The following is a 19,048-nucleotide window of genomic DNA, read 5'->3' as shown; positions in this document are numbered from 1 at the left end:
TCCTCTCCTCTTTTTTCTGTCTTCTGACCTTCTTCCATTGTGCTGGGCTGCCCTCATCCATGTGAAATTTGGCTGAGACTTTGGGCTGCAGGTTCTTCACCCATGTTTTTAAAGAACAAGACATACAATGCATTTCTAATTTAATTCAACAGAAACACAGAAATAGTTGAGACTTGAATAAGCAACTACAAGTTTCCTTTTAAAAATTGCATATGGGTCATACATTGTATTTGAAGTGCACTGCCTTTAAGAAATATGAACAATTAGAAAGCAATCAGTGATCACTCAGCAAAATTTATTCTCTTTTTTAATTTTTTTATTAAATTTTGACATAAATATATTTCACAAACATACAAAAGACAAAATGAAAAAGAAAAAACAGAAAAAGAGAGAAAAAAAAACATGAAATACATACAACTTTAATGACATTGATCGACTTCCCTTTATCTCAATTTCGGAAATTATTATCTTGTTTATCTATCTGCTGTGTCTATTCCTTAATAAAACTTTTTACGTAGTAAGCGTTATCTCATGCCTACTGTGATTTCTATAAGTGCATATGTGTTTCTGATCAACATTTTGATTTTCCCCTTGTCTCTGTTTCCATATATATCCTAAATTTATCCCATTCATTGTTAAATTTTGCACTTCTTTGATTTCTTATTTTCTGTGTCAATTTAGCCAGCTCCAAATAATCGGATAATTTAAGTTGCCACTCCTTTAGTGTTGGGATTTTTGGTGTTTTCCAGTACTGTGCTATGAGGGTTCTGGCGGCCACCGTTGCATATTGAAAAAAGGTTCTATCTTCTTCTTTGATATCACCAATTATCCCCAGCAGGAAGGCTTCGGTTTTTTTAACAAACGTATATTTAAGAATTTTTTTTAATTCATTATAGATGGATTCCCAAATTTTTTTGAGAATCTCGCACGTCCACCACATATGAATGAATTCGCCCTCCTTGCTCTTACATTTCCAACACAGTTTATCGCCCGTTCTATACATTTTATGTAGTTTTACCGGCGTTATGTACCATCTGTACATCATCTTATACATGTTTTCCTTTAGTGTCGTGCATGCTGAAAAATTCATATCTTTACACCACAATGCCTTCCATTTGTCAAACTCTATGTTGTACCCTAGGTCTACCGCCCACTTCACCATTACATCCTTTACTTCCTCGTCCTTGGTGTCCCACTCAAGCAACTGGTTGTACATTTTTGATGATAATTTTGTTTTACTTTCTATTATTTCAATCTGAAATCTAGATTTCTTGTCATTTATTCCGATCTTATCTTCCCTCCACATTGAATTAATTTGATGGTATTGAATCCAGCCAGTCAGCTTGCTTTTTATTTCTTCATAAGGTCTAATCTTCCACCCAGATTCTGTTTTGGTTAGTAAATCTTCATATGTCCATCTTTCCCCCTCTATATTTAATTTTTTAATTGTTAAAATGTCTATTGGTGATAACCACCAGGGCGTTTTCTGCTCCAACAGTTTTTTATTCCTTTCCCACACTTCCAGCAGTGGCCCTCTGAAAATGTGATTAGAAAAACCTATATGAACCCTTCCCTTGTCTCGCCATAAATAGGCATGCCAACCGAATCTTAGATTAAACCCCTCTAGATCTAAAAAATTTTTGTTTTTGATGACAATCCAGTCTTTTACCCAACAAAGACATGCAGCTTCGTAATATAACCTCAAATTTGGAACCGCAAGGCCACCCCTATCTCTTTGGTCTGTGAGCAATTTAAATCTGATTCTTGGTCTCTTTCCCTGCCAAATGAATTTAGAAAGTAATCTTTGCCATTCTTTGAATATTGAGGTTCCTCTAATTATCGGTATATTCTGAAATAGGAAGAGTAATTTAGGTAGTAAGCTCATTTTAATCGCCGCCATTCTCCCCAACCACGAGAGATGTATTCTATTCCATGTATCCAAGTCCTTCATTATTTCTTTCCATGTTTTCTTATAATTATTTTCAATCAGATTTATATTTTTCATAGTTAACCAGATTCCAAGGTATTTTACTTTTTTAGTTATTTTAATTCCAGTTTGACTTTCAAGATCGTTTTTGGTTTCTTCTTCCATATTTTTGGTCATTATTTTGGTTTTTGCTCTGTTCAATTTAAATCCGGATAATTTTCCAAATTCCTCTAGTAGCTTTAACACTTTGCCGACGCTCTCTTTTGGTTCTTCCAATGACAGCTCATTGGCAGCAAAATTTATTCTCAATGAAATTCATCAGAATAAACAAACCGTGAGAAGTTTTCTCCAAGGAGTGACTAAGGACTTGTGGACCACTGCTTTTACTTGCTGCTTTCTAAGTGAGCATAGAAGGAATGGCACAGGAAAAAAACCTGCTGGTCACTACAGTCTGGTCAGCCATGCCTGGCCGCAATAAGGTTTCTCTTCTTCATCAGCAGTTTCCTCAGCTGAACATACTTTACTGTATTAGGTTATTGGGACATATCCAATAAGAAGACACAATGGGCCATTTGGCTGATCTCCTGTCCTGCAAACTGCCCAGCAAGCAGATATCTGGCTCTTCAGCTACCACCTTGAGAAAATAAATACAATTCATGCCAAATTAAAAAGAAAACATTACATAATTCAACATTTTAACAGTTTGTCATGCCCATTTCAACCCCTTGCTCCAAGTTGTGACTGGGGAAGGAATCTCCTCCCCTTCTGCTACCCCTCCCCCTGCCAAAGTGATGCCACTGTTCCAGAGGACACAATAGGGTGACATTCAGGACATCTGTGAATGAATGTCTCTGTCACAACCTCTTTCCTTTGAAACTAGAAAACAGACAAGAGTGATTATAGTAAATAAATTCCTCTCTCTTTATGCAGAGGGATTTGACAAAAAGCATATGGCATGAAGGATAAAATATTTAAAATGATATCTTTTTGTTCACAGAGAAATATAACAACATGCAGAACAAGTACATGAATCAATTTCATTTTCCACACACAGTCAGGATACCTCACTGAAAAGTTTGCCTTGTAAGAGCTTGCACACAGATCATATAAAATGTTCCTTTTTATATTGAACTCACTTCCCTAAGGCTGCTTTCATACCGTATCCCTTTATATGCCTGATTATACCTTTGATTGTTGTCTCCAGGGAACTTCAATGATAACCATTTCATGTCTGTCTTTCCTCTGGGTTAGTGTTGAGAGCAGTTCCCTCTCGCACTCTGACACTTCCTCTAAAGCCTTGTCCTTCAGATGTGGCGAGTCTGACTGTGGGATCATGACAATCCTTCCTCCCACTTTAGAAATACAATTGTCCCTTCCAATAAAGAGGGAAATATGAAGGGATCTGAATTTGAAAAAGGTCGCTCTCACATCTATCTTTATATCGGAAGACTGAAGAAGTTTATCTAAAGCAGATGTGGGGACCCTTTGGCCCTCTGGTTGTTGCTGAACTACAACTCACATCAGCCCCAACAAACATGGTCTCCTTCCTCTAAGCCAGTGTGGTGTAGTGGTTAAAAGCAGTGGAGTCGTAATCTGGTGAACTGGGTTTGCTTTCCTGCTCCTGCTTTGAGACTCCTTAGGGTAGTGATAAAGCGGGATATCAAATCCAAACTCTTCTTCTTCTTCTACACCCCCCCCCCAATTCCACTTCTCTTCCCTTGTGTGGCTCACCTTTCTTACCATCGAATCTTAGGACAGAAACTGCGTCTCATTATTTCATTGACATGAGCCACTTTGGGACACAAAATTTTTGACTGCAAAGCAGGATAGAAATAGAAATTAAATGAATATGTTTTCCAACTTGAGAACAAGACAAATGAGCTATAGAATTTTACGTCTTTGTCCTACAGAAGACATACCAGCAGTTCCAGGTAGGTATGCTGTTTGTTAATGAGTAAGGTTGGAATGAAAGGAATTAACTTTTGAGCATGGGCCAAATCAAGAATTGATGCAACTGAGATATTAAACGCATGGTCTGTCAGGATAAAACTGGTAATAAATTGACATAAGGAACCATCCATTCTATTTACTGCTACTTGTTCTTTGTATCTTATTATATCAATCCTTTATGAGTATTAATTTTGGCTGTTTTATATTGAGGATGAGATATTGAAGAAAGTACAGGAGAGAAATAAATCTAAAAACAGAACTGGCAGGGTTATGTGAATCTATCACTGGGATTACTTTACAAGAGTTCCAATGCAGAATTCTCTGAACACTTTTGTTATGCACAAATTAAGTTACCTTGGCTTGTATTCAATTCAGTGCTAAGGCTAAAGTTCCATCAGTGGAGACTAAGGGCAAAACTAGATGTCCCATAAAGGCAAGCAATGTGCATGTTTTGGTTATGTAAATAAGTATTGCAAGCAGCTGCCTTGCTGATTCGAAATGATCTGGCATCACTGTATCCAGAAACCAAAGAATTTCCCAGCAAAAATCCCCTCCGCAAAGCTGCCATATGCATTTAAAGGAAAGCTCTTGTTTTCTCCAAGTTCCTATCAGCAGAGAGTTCCTCAAAAGGCAAATAACAACTTCAGAGAGGAGTTTTCCTTTTTTAAAATTGGGGCCATGTCAGGGAATGAAAGAGTTAAACTTTTCCCTCCCCATCCTCATGGTCCAGAGATTGCTCAAGCTTCCCTTGGTTGCTTTTGGCATAACATAACCAAAACCATACATGTACATTAGTTGCATTCCATCTCATCAAGCTCAGCCCCAAATTTACCTCTTTGGAATTTTGAAATAGTATCAGGCATATTGACACAATTTTCTATAAGGAACAGTAGAAGGCAAAACTATCACTATAATACATCAACTCTTTTATTTTGATTTTCATACTGGGGTGCTAACAGAATAGCAATGCTCTTATTTATTGATTTATCATTTATTATATTATTTTTAATCCACACTCTCATAGAAGTGTATCAATGAAAGTATACGAACATCAGGACCCACAGAACTGGAAAACCGGGACCTATCAGTGTTCTGAGTGAAAAGAACGTGACTGTTATTTTTTTTCCTACGCAGTATGAAATCAAAGAACTTCCTTCTAATTGGGTTAGGTACATGCTACAGCCATTTAAATGGAAATGAGACTGGAGTTATTTGTCAGCAGTGAAGAATGGTCTTGCAGGCAACTACCTTGCTAATTAGAAACCATCTGGCTCCACAAGAGAACACCAGCACTTCCAAGGTATCCACAGGCAAAAAGGATGTGTTTTATCTGTTAAGATAATACAAACACCTAACACCATATGTTAGGGCTTAGGTAATTAATATGCTAAATTAGCTGGATCCTAACATATTTCTCCTAGGCTTTCTCAGGAAGTGGTTTCAGTTTAAATGATTGAAAACAAAACAATGCCATCCAAAAGAAACACTCAAAGAATGCCAGCCTGGCAACATCAAGTTTATATTTTCAAGGTACACCAGGGATATCCTCCATTTGCGAAGCTTCCCAGAGCTAAGAGAAGGGGTCAGCAACCTTTTTCAGCCATGGGCCAGTCCACCGTCCCTCAGACCATGTGGTAGGCAGGACTATATTTTTTTTTTGGGGGGGGGATGAACTAATTCCTATGCCCCACAAATAACCCATAGATTCATTTTAAATAAAAGCATACATTCTACTCATGTAAAAACACGCTGATTCCTGGACCATCCGTGGGCTGGACTGAGAAGGCGATTGGACTGCATCTGGCCCCCGGGCCTTAGGTTGCCTACCCCTGGCTAAGAGCATTGGGAGGAGAAGGGAGAAAGATTTAGTTTACTAATGATGGGTTATGCAACTTCTGCAAATATATGTTCTAAAGATAGTTCAAAGTAGATTGAATTATATAGTTTATTGGACCAATACAGGCCACTGCAGACACATGCAAGCTCTAAACTTTCTTTGTTGGGTAGAATGATGAGTTCTGCCATTCCACCTAATTCTGCCCAATGAAGGGTTATAGGGAATTCAAATGCTTGACTATTTCTGCTCAACCTAAACATCCACAATGAAATATTGCCTGGATCCAAAAAACACATGATTACTTCTGCACACCCAAGGGAGCTTTGACCCTGGGCTTCTCCATGATGCACAGAGGAGGATTTAAAAAATAATTTGGACTATGGAATGTGGGTTTGCAATTCTGGGGCACAGACAAGACATTGGATGTCTCCAAGAATCGTATTATATGTTTGTACATCACTGAATCCTGCACAAATAGGTGGCAAAGCCCCGATACTTAAACCTGTGCATATGAATTTAATCTATCTACATGTTATGCAAGAATGTAAAAAATAGAGATTTAGATAAGGTGCCAAGGTGCCTTTTAGATTTTAAATCAGCAGCTGAACAAACTAGGCAAAATTGATGGTGTCTTGTCTGCTATTTACATGCTGGGTTTTATAGTACTGTATTTGTTCTGCTCAGTAAATTTAAGAAATTGATGTCTTGTTCATTAGTCTGTAAACCTTTATTAACCGCAAAGGATGCAATTCATAGATATAACAAATATTAGTTATATTTGTTCATAGAAGCAAAAACAAGAAGAGTCTTTTGGTGACTTATGACCAGCACATTTATTGTAACAATGAGGCTTACTTTCATAGCACATATCCTTTCTGAGGTAAAAAAATGAGCACATTGCCTGGAAAATGCTGTGGTTCTAACAATCAAGTTACAAAACAGTTACTGTTAACTACTGAAAGTAAAAATCAAAGCAAAATAAATAGTTATTAATTTCCCAGTCTTCCTATAAGAAACCCAGGGGATGGGATCTCCTCATGATGTATTTTCCCCATTTTAGCTCCTCCACAACATTTTCTAGTAGGTGAGAGAAGCACTGAGCAAAGGTCCCTTCTGACATTTGTCAGAGATTTTTTCTCCACGATGGTTGGGAAGGAAATACTAGGTGTTGGGGGGGGGGCTACCAGCTGTTCAGCTGTGAGTGGCAGTAATGCTTACACGTTAAATAATTAGGTGTTCTTAATTCCAACATTTATTTTTCTAATCTATAGAAGTCATGCCACAGCTCATCAGAGCACCTACTTGCCCTTCAGCTTCTGGGGTCTGAAAATGCATCCAGGGAGATATTCCATGATGACCCTGTGTTGATCCGAGTGTTGAATATGAGGAAAAGATAGCTGTCCCCTGCTCTGTTCTCTGAGCTCAAGGCTCACAGGAGACTCAGCAGTTTCTCATTCAGAAGCAAAGTCAGTAGTTGAAGTCAATTATCTAATGCAGGAATTTGAGACAAGAATCCAAGGCACCTCAACAATCAAGGGCCTTTGCTGAAGGAGCTGTATGTATTGTCTGTACAAACACCTAGATTCCTATATATCATGATTGGGCCTATAGTATAGAAAGCCCATTCTGTATCAACAATTGAGAAAAGCATACCCTCCAACATTTCTCCAATGAAAATAGGGGTGTCCCATTCCATAATGATAATTTTACTATTTATACCCCACACATCTTACTGGGTTGCTGCAGCCACTCTGGGCAGCTTCCAGCATATCTAAAAACATAATAAAACATTAAACATTTTTTTTTTTAAAAAAAAAAAACCCTTCCCTATACAGGATTGCATTCAGATAGCTCAGGGGTCAGATAACTCCATATCCTCCAACATTTCTCCAATGAAAATAGGGACATCCTAAGAAAAAGTAGGTGAACAAAACCACGCCTCAGAATGTGAGACGTCACACAGAACTGTTTAACCCTGTAAGTTCTGATTCTCCTCACAAAGAAATCCTCGTGTTCCCTCAGAATGAGGCAGAAAAATGGAAGCCTCTTCATAGAACAAAACTTTCTAGAAATGAAAGGAGTTGGATGACTGTTAAGGGTTCTCACATAATCTTGTAGTCCTTAGCTCTTGGGGAGTGGAGAAGAATGTGAGAGACTCTTACTCTGAATTGGAGGACCCAGGAGGCTCCTAGCAGCTCTTCCCCCAAGGACAAACCCTCATCCTTCTCTGAGTCCTCTGTCTTAAGCTCCTTTAGGAAGGTTTTGCCCAGCATAAACACACACTTCTATAGGGAAGAAATCGGGGGATAAAATTTGATGAGCCCAAGTTGGTAGCTAGTATCTTAGGCATGCCTCTGTTTCACTGGAGGGCTCATCATTTTCCTCACAGATCTATTGAAGATTGCTCCCATATTTCACACAAATGTCTTAATTCTGTATTATATCACTTTAAAAAATGGGGGAGGAGAGATCATTGAAAGCACTTTTGGTGTTTAGCTTTCTATGTGAAACTGTCACACTTTCATTTACTTTCATATTTGTTCTCAGCACTTTCTTTTTCTGTTGCAGGTTATAGGAAAGTTTTTGGCACAGCACTAATTAAAGGACTCTCTCTAAGCTCCCTTACTGTGCACTAATGTACACAAATGCCTTGCTTTAAAAACAGTTGTGGAATTAAAGCACTCTTAAGTCCATTATTGCATGTTAATGAGTATGCTAAATCTCTTCCTTAAAGTGCTGTTGCTGGGCGCTGATGTGCATAATTGCCTGAGTTGTAACTCAATCTTTTAAAATTGTTTTTAGTGTGTATCACAAAAAAAAATAGCCCTGTTTAAAAGTGTGATGATTTTGTAAAGGTCAGCTCACCAGGTTGACTCAGCACGAATAGAAAAAAATGCACTTAAGGATTAGAGCGATGCCTGTACATTTTGGGTTTTTAAAAATAAGGATATTGGATTATTTCACATAGAATTGGGAAGAAAGAAACCAGGAAATAACGTTGTGTACACCATCAGTTTTTAAAGCAAGAGGTTAGTAACAACATGCAGTAGCATTTCTGGGAAAATTAGAATTCTGGAAAGAGGAAAAGAAAATGGCAAAAACCACAGCTGCCAGCAACAGCAGACTTCATAGTGGGTTGGTTACTGCTGCTTAGTGGGATGGAGAGTTGGAGGGGCAAAGTTGTGTGGTGTTGTGTTTGCAAACACACTGACAGGAGGGCAACATTCAATTATATATCAGCAAATTCAGAAAAGAAATACACTGGCAAATGTAGGATAATAATTGATTGATGCAACATATACAACCTCTTCACAGACATAGAATCATAGACTCATACAGTTGAAAGGGACCCCAAGGGTCATCTAGTCCAGCCCCCTGCAATGCAGGAATCTCAGTTAAAGCAACCAAGACAGATGACCATCCAACATCTGCTTAAAAACCTGCAAGGAAGGAGTCCAAAACCTCCCGAAGGAGTCTGTTCCAGATAAGAATGGGTGTTCAACAAACAAAGGACATTGTATAGCTTCCTCATAAACTTCATGCCAAAAAACAAAAAAACAGGATTAATGCTCAATAAACAAGTCATTTAGAAGTATCCAGGGTCTTAGACTGGCTATCTCTTCTACTGCTATATGTCTCCATCTGGATGAAACACAGTTTATTTCCATATTCCAGTCTCTTTCACTCTTCTCTTGAAGGTGTTTGCACTGCACTGTACAGGAAGAACTGATGAGCAGTTTAGACCTGCATTAAAATAGATGATGAACAAGCCTCTCTCTCTCTCTCTCTCTCTCTCTCTCTCTCTCTGGACTCTATTAAAGAAAAGTTAAAAGTACATTAGCTCAAATAACCAGGAGCCTCCTCAAAGCTTTGGAAATGTCACTGTTTGAATGGTTGTTTTGAGCAGATATGATACTGGCAGTGGGATATGCTTGTCAACTGTTCTATAATTTGCAGACAGTTGAATAAAAAGAAATTAAGAACAAAGGAAAATTAATGCTGACTTTTCTTTTTATCATGTGTTTGTATAATAGATGCTTTCTGAACATTGAGTCATGGTAACTGAATGTATTTTCTGTCTGGATAAAACAGGGCTGATAGTTTCAGCAAATGGACCGGAGAATCCTTTTAAGTCATTTTCCTTCATCATGGCAGATGAAACACACTTTGCTATGTGTAGCATGAAATACCTGGAAACAGATGAAAGCTGCCTCTGTTCCAACCTCTCCGGTTAGTAGAAAGCTTCTTGCCAGAAGTCCTGGCACACATAGGTGTTTTGAAGATCTGATGAGGGTTCATTGCGTTTTGGAGTAATGCAAATCCATAAGAAATCCAGGTATCCTAGGGCTCTTATCTCTCTCTCTCTCTCTCTCTCTCTCTCTCTGTGTGTGTGTGTGTGTGTGTGTGTGTTGCTATTGCATATACAATTTGTAGTTTTAAAAACTTTGTAACACATTACATTTGCTGCAACAGTTATGTGTTAGCACATTTGCAGAAGATTTTAAAGTATTTCTAACAAATCACGCTGCCACATTTATAAATCTCCTGGAAAATGGGGACAACAGAAGGTTAGTTATTTTTAGGGGACTTTAAAAATGTCTGTGAAACTCACATTTATTTGACACTTGCCCAGTAATTCAGCAATGTTACCCACAGATGGAGCATACATTTCAAAATGTCATTGAATGGTAAAACAGAGCTGGCGGAAAGTTGGCATTTTATACCTTATAACTTTGAAATGTTTTCAGTCGTGTATCTTATCCAACTGCATGCTTGAAACTTTCAAGTTTCAGTTTGAAATCTGCTCTGAGAATGCTTAACAAATCTGACTTCAAATCTTCAAATCCGAGGCACCCTCTTTAGCAGATGTGTGGTGGGCAGGGCAGGGGGAGGAGAGTAAACAGAAGTCCTGGTGCTCAGGTGAAACCTCACTGGGTAGCTTTAGATACAGCCCTTTGATTCTGTCTGAGCTCTAAGTACCCATCATAATGGATTTTCCTCTGCTTGATGGGACACAAACTCACATGTGGACTTTGAATTCACCCATCAACTGTGACTCTTACATTTAGTAAATATGATTCCACAGTAAAACAAACAAACAAACAAACAAACAAACATCACCTCATTCATATATCTATAACTTTTGAATCTGTTGCCTTCCATGGTTCTAGATTCAGGTAGGTAGCTGTGTTGGTCTGACGCAGTCAAAACATACCGTATATATATTAAAAAATTGTCCAGCAGCACCTTAGAGACTAAGTAAGTTTGTTCTTGGTATAAGCTTTCGTGTGCATGCCCGCTGAGTCAATCACCCATCTCCTACTACCCTCCTGAAAAAAGCCTCTCCCCACCCTCCCACTATATAATTTCTGTTTCAGTGTATCTGAAGAAGTGTGCATGCACACAAAAGCTTATACCAAGAACAAACTTAGTTGGTCTCTAAGGTGCTACTGGACAATTTTTTATTATATATATATATTGAATCTGTGATAGTCTTAAATACCCCAATACAAACTTCTGGAGTACTGAAATTTATCCCATTCCTTGCCTTTCAGAGACAAGCTAGATTGCTGTATATGATTCAGGATATCTCCAACAATGTTTAGCTGAAGATTTTGGAGGCTCACGAACATGTGCTATATGTTTGAAACATCAATTGTAACATTTTATAAGACTGTGTTCAAACAGGCATGAGAATGAATTAAACAACTTACCACAATTTGCTATCTTCTTTTGGGTTGACATGTCTTCCTTGATTCATGGTCTTCATTGGGCTATGCTGCTGTCTTATCCTGCAGTCCAGGAGAATGTTGGAAATACCTTCTCTGTCTCTAATCAATTAGAGGATAATTTGGTTCCTTTTAAAGAAGTATCCTTACTAGTGTGCCTTCACAGTGTCTTCAATGCTTGTCATGTTCCTTGGGGCTGTTTGAGATGTTAACATTTGTTTTGCAAGTTCTGATCAGATGGGTCAGGTTCTTGCTATTATTAGAGTGATAGCTTGGGCTCACCAAATAAAATACAAGGTTCATGGCCTGTCCTTCATAGCAATCTTTCATACTGTGTCATGAAGTTGCAAGAACCAGAAATTGTATCTAGTGAAGCTGTAAAGCTTAAATATTAAAGATGTGCAAGGCTCATGTCATATTAGAAGGTGTGAAGTAGACATTAGTGTTGTACCTTGACTTCCTGCATTACACTAATTCAAATATTTCCTAAAGAGACACTCTGTGAAATTAAAATGAAGATTACAAAGCTTATGGTTTTCAATATGTTAATGTAGTTGCAGTAAAGGCAATGCTACTGTCCATAACGTCCATTATATAACCTCTGTCAAGGATTTCTTCTATTTATCTCAACCCTTTGCCACCACAACTTGTGCTGTGGAAAGAAAGGATAGGAAAGAGAGGTAGACAGCAATAGAGTTTTTATAGCACAATGGCACCTAAATCCTCTGGTTCCTGATGAATTCCAAGTTCTATCTTCCTCAACTATTGCCCATGTTGACAGGTTGTTTATGGGTGTTGGAGTCTAACAATGTCTGGAGGGCCACAGTTTCCCCACCTCAGAGATACACAAACTAAAATAGCAGCAAACCGTAATGGAAGACTTAGGTCAGGCATCCCCAACCTTCAGCCCTCCAGATGTTTTGGACTACAATTCCCACCATCCCTGACCACTGGTGCTGTTAGCTAGGGATCATGGGAATTGTAGGCGAAAACATCTGGAGGGCTGCAGGTTGGGGATGCCTGACTTAGGCTTTATAAAACTTGCTGCTTAGAGATTTGACGCACTTTGGGCTCCACTCTTGACTCCCTTTAACAGCAGCAGGACATGCAGAAATGAAAGCAAGCAATGCTTTTACTATCACTTTCATCTTCCTTGCCAGAACCAGTTTCTCTGTAAAAAGAAATTTTTAAATGTTTTTGATGTTGTAACCCACCCTGGAATAATAGGGTGAAGGGTAGATGATGATGATAATAATAATAATAATAATAATAATAATAATAATAATAATAATAATATGTTGTTGATGTGTCAAGCTGCTGTTAAAACACAAAAAGCAGGGCTAAATAAAAAGGTGGAAATTATCTAGATACTTAGTCTTACCCTTTTCATTTTCCACTGGTGAGCTGAAGAGGAGAGCTATTTGATCAAAGTTAAGACTTAGCCAGCTTCTCTCAAAAAACCCAGCAATAATAAATTAAAAGTGAAAAAGTGTCCTGCTCTATGAGTCCATTATAATAATCACAATTTACTCAACTGCTTTATTTATAAAGGCAGACATTAATAATGACTACTAAAATGCAGTTAGAGAGTTAAACAAATATGCCCACCCCCCAAAAAAAAATTCTTAAAACTCTGCTCTTGAATTTCCCATATATTATTTGGATACCACATATTTACAGAATATTCCATAAATATATGATATCTGCATATAGCACCCAATGATATTTGCTTTCAATATTTTGGTAGATGTTATTTGAGAATAAATAAATAAATGATAATTAACAATGGACTACATTTAGTACCTGACAGCATTTTGTAATTATCATACAGTAGCATGTAGAACATTATAGCTTATCAGAGTTCCTATCTGAAGCCTGTCAAAATCAAACCACCAAGAGTTACCAACAAATCTAAACTTAATTGCTCCAGTATCAAATTTTGAGTTAAAATTACGTGTTCAAAAATTTGATTATTTTTTTTTCATTAGCGAGATGGCAAATATCATTTCAGCTCTATATGCTGTTGCCCCAGTTCATTTGGGAGTCTAATGTACACAATGAAGCAGTCTAGTTTGAAGGGGAATCACACCTAATTCCTAGTGCACATAGCCCTGTACACAGCTGACATATCACCAATCAGCTGTTTGAGAGGAGAAGCATGAGGTATATTCAATTGGAAAGCTCACTGGCCATTTTGAATACGTTGCTGAAAGCTTATTTGTTTCAGTAAAAGAAAAGAGTACTACAAAACTCAGTGTAAGAAATTATTATACATTGTTTTATGTATCTTTATATAAAAAGTTACAATTAGCAAGCATATGACACAAAGAAATGGATAGGAACAGCAGTAAGTATGGATGCATGCTTTTTACAATGTATCTCATCAAAGGGATTTTTGTTGTTGTTGTTTGCCAACTCAAATATTCAGCAACATACATGCAAATCAGTTCCTCGTTGTTGAGTTCAGTCATATTGTTAGATTTATATATCCAACAAATATATCTACTGAAGTGATTGTGAATGGATAAATAGTACCTGATTTAATCATTTTATTCCTGAAACTGGGTTATCTTTTCTTTGTAACAAAACAGAACAAAATAAATATAAAGAAATAAAGAAAACAGATGATGACAATAATAAGAATAAATGATAGCAATGATAGTAATAAGAGTCTTATTGCCATCCATTAATTTTACTCATTACTGACTGATGTGTGGGTTTGTTTTTTCATGAAATTGGAATAGCTGGTCAGAGTCCAGAACATCTCTAGCTTGCAGTTCCAGGGTCGACATTTTCACAATTCACTGTAGTATATTCAAAAGCACCCAGGATCGCACTATTCCCAAGCAGTCTACATAATGAAAACAATGTACATATAACAAGTTCAATGTGAATAATTGTCTATGACAGGACATATAATATACAAGTACACAATGAATGACATTATTTTGGTGCCTTTAATTCCCTTTCTTTTTCTAAAAAACAAATTTGTACTCATGTAAGCCCCTTTCATACAAATGTCTGCATATTTCAAGTATTTGTGGTGGTGGTGGTGAGAGCATACACAGCAGAGGCTCACTGCACATGTAGAATATCCACACTTGGGCTGTTTGTAAACTGCTCTATATTGCCAAATAAATGTGCTCATAATTAAGATGAATGACTAGAACCTTGAAGACAGCTAGGCATATTAGTGCTTTATTGACTTCTTTGTCCACAAGACTGCAGGTGGCCTGATTGTATGACCTGCTTTTAAATAGACAAAAGGGAAATGTTGCAGAAATGTGGCACCAGGACACAAAGTCATTTAGGGTGTTGTTTTGGTATGCCAGTAATTGGAAAAAGTGTGATCGCAGTAGTACAACAGTAGTCTGACCTCCAAAATCCAAAGCACAGGTAAGTGATTGTGATCAGCAACTCGACTGGCTGGTAGGGCAGTGCAAAAGTTCTTCAGTTTTAAGTCAAAATAGATCTCAGACTATTCCATCTGAGCCAAATTCCAGAATAAAAAAGTAGCTGTAAAATAGAACTATCTATAAGAAGTTAAGAAGAAATATTTGAATTTTTTTGGTGTGAATAAAAATAGTTGACTCAAAGTGAGAATTCTGTTTCTCCACCACCACCACATTCACTCAAGGCCTGAAAATACTGGCTAAGTAATTTTTGTAGTCAAAATGTTTGTATGTATAAAACAAAGAATGACTTATGACTTCTCCCTACTCCTGAAAAATCAAAAGCTTCTATATCTTACTAATAGTTTAGTTTCTATGTGTTTCACTATGTGTTTCACTATATCCATCTGAAAAAAAATCACCCAAACTGAAGCTGAGATACTTATAGTGACTATTTGGTGCTCTTATGTGTGGGATAACCAGCCTCATATGATCAACATGCTTAAGTCTAATTAATATATGAAGGGGTTAATATCATAGAATAAAATGTGCCAGACTCAGCTATATCCACTTCCCTTACCTTGGGAGGAAATGGGTAATCAAGCCTATTATTCAACCCCCAGTCTACCTGAGAACTCAGGGTGTAAAGAGGTTTGAGCTGGTGGCTCCAGTTCACACTGCATGGCTTTCATGAGCCACTCTTGAGTTCCTATACCAATAATTTAGGAACTTTCACCACTCTATAACTAAGCCAAGTGTTACCACCTGTGCAACTTTTTTCTGAATGTTGTATGGAAAAGAATATGAATCTGAACTTTGGAGAGTTTGTAAGTAAACCATTTTTAACTTACCAAACGTGGTCATTTTCAATGCTAGGGAAGAGGGAAACTTTGGAACTCACTTTAAAGGGCACATTTTAAAGGTCTAATAGCCTATAATTCCATTCTTCACTTTGCTGTATGTTTTGTGATTTTTAAACCTCTGCTGGGGTTCTCTCACCAAGGAATACTTGCCCAAACTTGAATCCTGGCATCTAGAAATTATCCTTTTTTGCCTATTTTTCTTCCCCATGCACCAACATTATGTTTCCTTTCAATAAGAGGAAAGGTCAGTGTGCTCAACAGGAATAAAAATGGGGAGTTTTCCCTAGCATAAAAGTTGTTGTTTTTGTGTCAGTCCACACCTACAACAGAATAATATGAAGCCTTAGGTTGTGGCAGTAATAGTTTTGTATAGAAAACTGTCAGCTAGATGCTGACTGTAGAGATATTAAGGGGAAAATAAAAAAATAAAATCATGTGTCCAAACCCTCCAGAAAACTGTAATTAGTGCTAGCAAAATGAAAATGCACATCAATATAAAAGGAACAAGTAGATTAAATTCTTACAAGCTGTTAACCAAGCCCTTTTCCAACATCATAAATTCTAAATGACAATACAGTGAGATAGCAGATGTCTTCATATCTTAATTTAACTAAGCATTTAAGTGGCATCAAACAAACAGCCTGATTCACAGCTGTTGGCAGCAGAGTGTGACCTGCTACCAGTGCTGCTCTCACAGCAGGGACAAAGCACTGTGCATGATCCCCAGCTGGGAGTTACAAATTTATCCCCTGGCAGTTCCTTTCTGGTTGGTTATTCAAGGTAGAAAATTGTTGTTTAGAGTGGAAATCAAGTGAAAATTTTGCTGCTTCCTACATATTCCCAATAGCTGGGGGCCATGCATACAGCATATCCAAAACAGTAATGCAGGGAAGAGACAATTCAGGGTATTAGCCAGTTGTAGATCTCACTGCAACAACATTGCAAATATATGCTCTGTCATGGTCAGACAGCCAGTGTGGTGAAATGCATAGAGCACTGAGCTTGAAATGGAAATACTCTGGTTTAAATCCACACTCAGTCCATGAGATTTGCTAGCCAGTCCTGAGTAGGACATCACAGGTCTTATTTCCTTATGGGGCTGCTATGAGGATAAAATTCCTCATACATTCCTAAGGAAGCATTGGGTACAACTATGGTAAATATACTGACAGATCTAAATTCAGAGCTCCCTAAATTTAGAACTCCCACAGAGTGGATCAGGCTGGAAGTTATTACCTATTGAAACACTTTACACAATCATTTTCTTAAATAAAGGGGGATGTTCATGCCAAACACTTGTTTAGAATTCAAGCTTGAGATGCAGATTATACTTAGCAAGGATGCTCTAATGCAACTGAGGGTACCAATTTAATTTATTGTATGCATTGTTTAAGTTATAGCAGCTTCCTGCCTATAATTTTAAATTCTTTGTATGCCGAAAGCTTAGCACCATTTTCAAGCAAAGCAAAAGAAAATGAAGGAAAAAACATCAACCCCACACACAGGCACACACACACACACACACAGGCACACAAACACACAGCAAATGATAATACAACTACTAGACATTTTTAAAGAAAACAAATGGAATGCAAGAGATGATGAATTGGGAACTATATATTTGTTCACTTACCTTCAGTTTGCCTTTTACACCCTAGTTGTGTTGTACTCAGATTCATGTTTGTTTAGAGACCCAATGAGGCAGAACCTGGAATGTTATGGCTATTTCATTCAACATAATAATGTTTGCATAGAAAAAAAAGAAATATATGCATATACATTCTTAAATGAAGAATACTTTACAAACCCTGATCAAATTGATCCAAGACACTTAAAACTGGCATGCAGATTGACAAAAGTAATGCTCTCATAAACAAGGTCAACCCTCAAAGTACCCCATCAACTCATCCCATTTCAAGTTGGCAGGGCTGAAGTTGACAAGATGCTTTGAGGCTTTCTGATACCCCATGGCCTAGACGTACAAAATGAAACATTGTGGAGCACATGAACAGAACATTAAAACACAGAGAAATAAAGCATGCATATGAAACACAAATCTATTTTTAAAAGTTCTGGCTGTTTCCAAATAAGTTGTAACATAAGTATTTCTCTTTTTGCATTTACTTGCAAATTTTTAATCATTCTTATTTACAAGCATTCAAGGTGCAATACACAGTAAAAGAATCTCCGTGCTAGTAATTAAAACAGAAATCATGCCAGACTTGAATCAGAAAACTCTTCTCCACTACATTTTTTTCCATAAGCAAATCTAAAAGAATATCAAGCTGAAGCGATAAAAATTATCCTGTGGTCTAAATGCCAAATAAATATGACAAGCAGTGGTACTATGGTCAGCTACAGAAATCATACTGTAATACTTTGAAATATTGTCATTTATTACATAGAAAACCATGTTTCATGGAAAAGGAGTTTCTCCTCATCAAACTATCCAATTCAGGTTTTCTTGAATATAACTGAAAAACTGTAGTGGTTAGTGTTGTACGAGGAACCGAGAGACTAGGGTTCAAATTTCCACACAGCCATGAAACTGACTGGGTGACCTTGTACTAGTCACTAACTTTCATCCTAACCTACCCCACAGGATTATTGTGAGGATAAAATAGGGGGGAGGGAGACTTTTGTACACCACCTTGAGCTCCTTGAAGAAAAGATAGGATACAAATGCAGTAAGAAATAAAAAAAGTAATCATGTGCATACTGATATTTCAAAAGAAATCCCAACTAATTTTAGCAAAGAAAAAGTCTTTGGTATGGTCAAAGTACCTGCATTTTCTTATAGTTTTGTATTTAAATAAAATTAAAACACAAAAAAAATTGACATCAGTATGGAGATTGAGCTATTTATCATGAGCTGAAAGAAGGGGCAGAAACAGATGGCCAAACTGTGTGACCTGAGGGATCCATATTTAGGAGAAGGCTTAACCCTTTACTCCCTTTTTTCCCACTCAAATGGCAGCTATTAGATCTGGATGTGGAGAGATGAATACAAACGCCCCCCATTCCTGTCATTACAGAGCTCATAGCTGCTTTAGGATGGGAGGAAAAGGTCATCAGGAAAAGATGAAGGAAGGAAAGGAGTAAACTTCCTTTCCTGGATTGCCACTTCCCTGGTTGTCAAACCAGAAGTGTGGGGCTGCTGATTAGGAAAACAAAACAAAACAAAAGCTAAGGGTTGAATTCAGTGCTGAGTACAATGGGACTTCCCCATCCTTTCCTCTCCCTGTGGACCCTCAAAACCTGCTCTGGAGTGTCCCCAATCCATTCAGAGGAGATTTTGAGGGTGTAGCAGATAGGAGAGAAAAGTTTCATAGCAGAAGCCTCATGTGCTA

At 37.6% G+C, this 19,048-nt stretch overlaps 1 protein-coding gene across 2 annotated transcripts in view; it reads right to left on the bottom strand.

The window, feature by feature from the left end:
• Nucleotides 1–13,700: 13,700 nt before the first annotated feature.
• The window catches only part of NETO1 (neuropilin and tolloid like 1), a 103,839-nt gene continuing 98,491 nt past the window's right edge, over nucleotides 13,701–19,048 (bottom strand). The window contains exons 10-11 of one of the 2 annotated variants that reach the window (XR_013840468.1): nucleotides 17,332–17,420; nucleotides 13,701–14,294 (exon numbers count right to left, since the gene is read on the bottom strand). Coding sequence is in view for 1 of the 2 variants with exons in the window: in XM_079982950.1 (XP_079839076.1) it covers nucleotides 17,346–17,406 (61 nt within the window). In the remaining variant the exon portion in view is untranslated. The remainder of the gene's footprint in view (nucleotides 14,295–17,331; nucleotides 17,421–19,048) is intronic. The other variant, XM_079982950.1, reaches the window with a different exon arrangement.

The sequence above is a fragment of the Podarcis cretensis genome, assembly GCF_951804945.1.
Source record: "Podarcis cretensis genome assembly, chromosome: 7".
In the NCBI taxonomy this organism is placed as follows: domain Eukaryota; kingdom Metazoa; phylum Chordata; class Lepidosauria; order Squamata; family Lacertidae; genus Podarcis; species Podarcis cretensis.
Note: the sequence above shows the minus strand (reverse complement) of the source record. Positions and strands in the feature narration are given on the sequence as shown.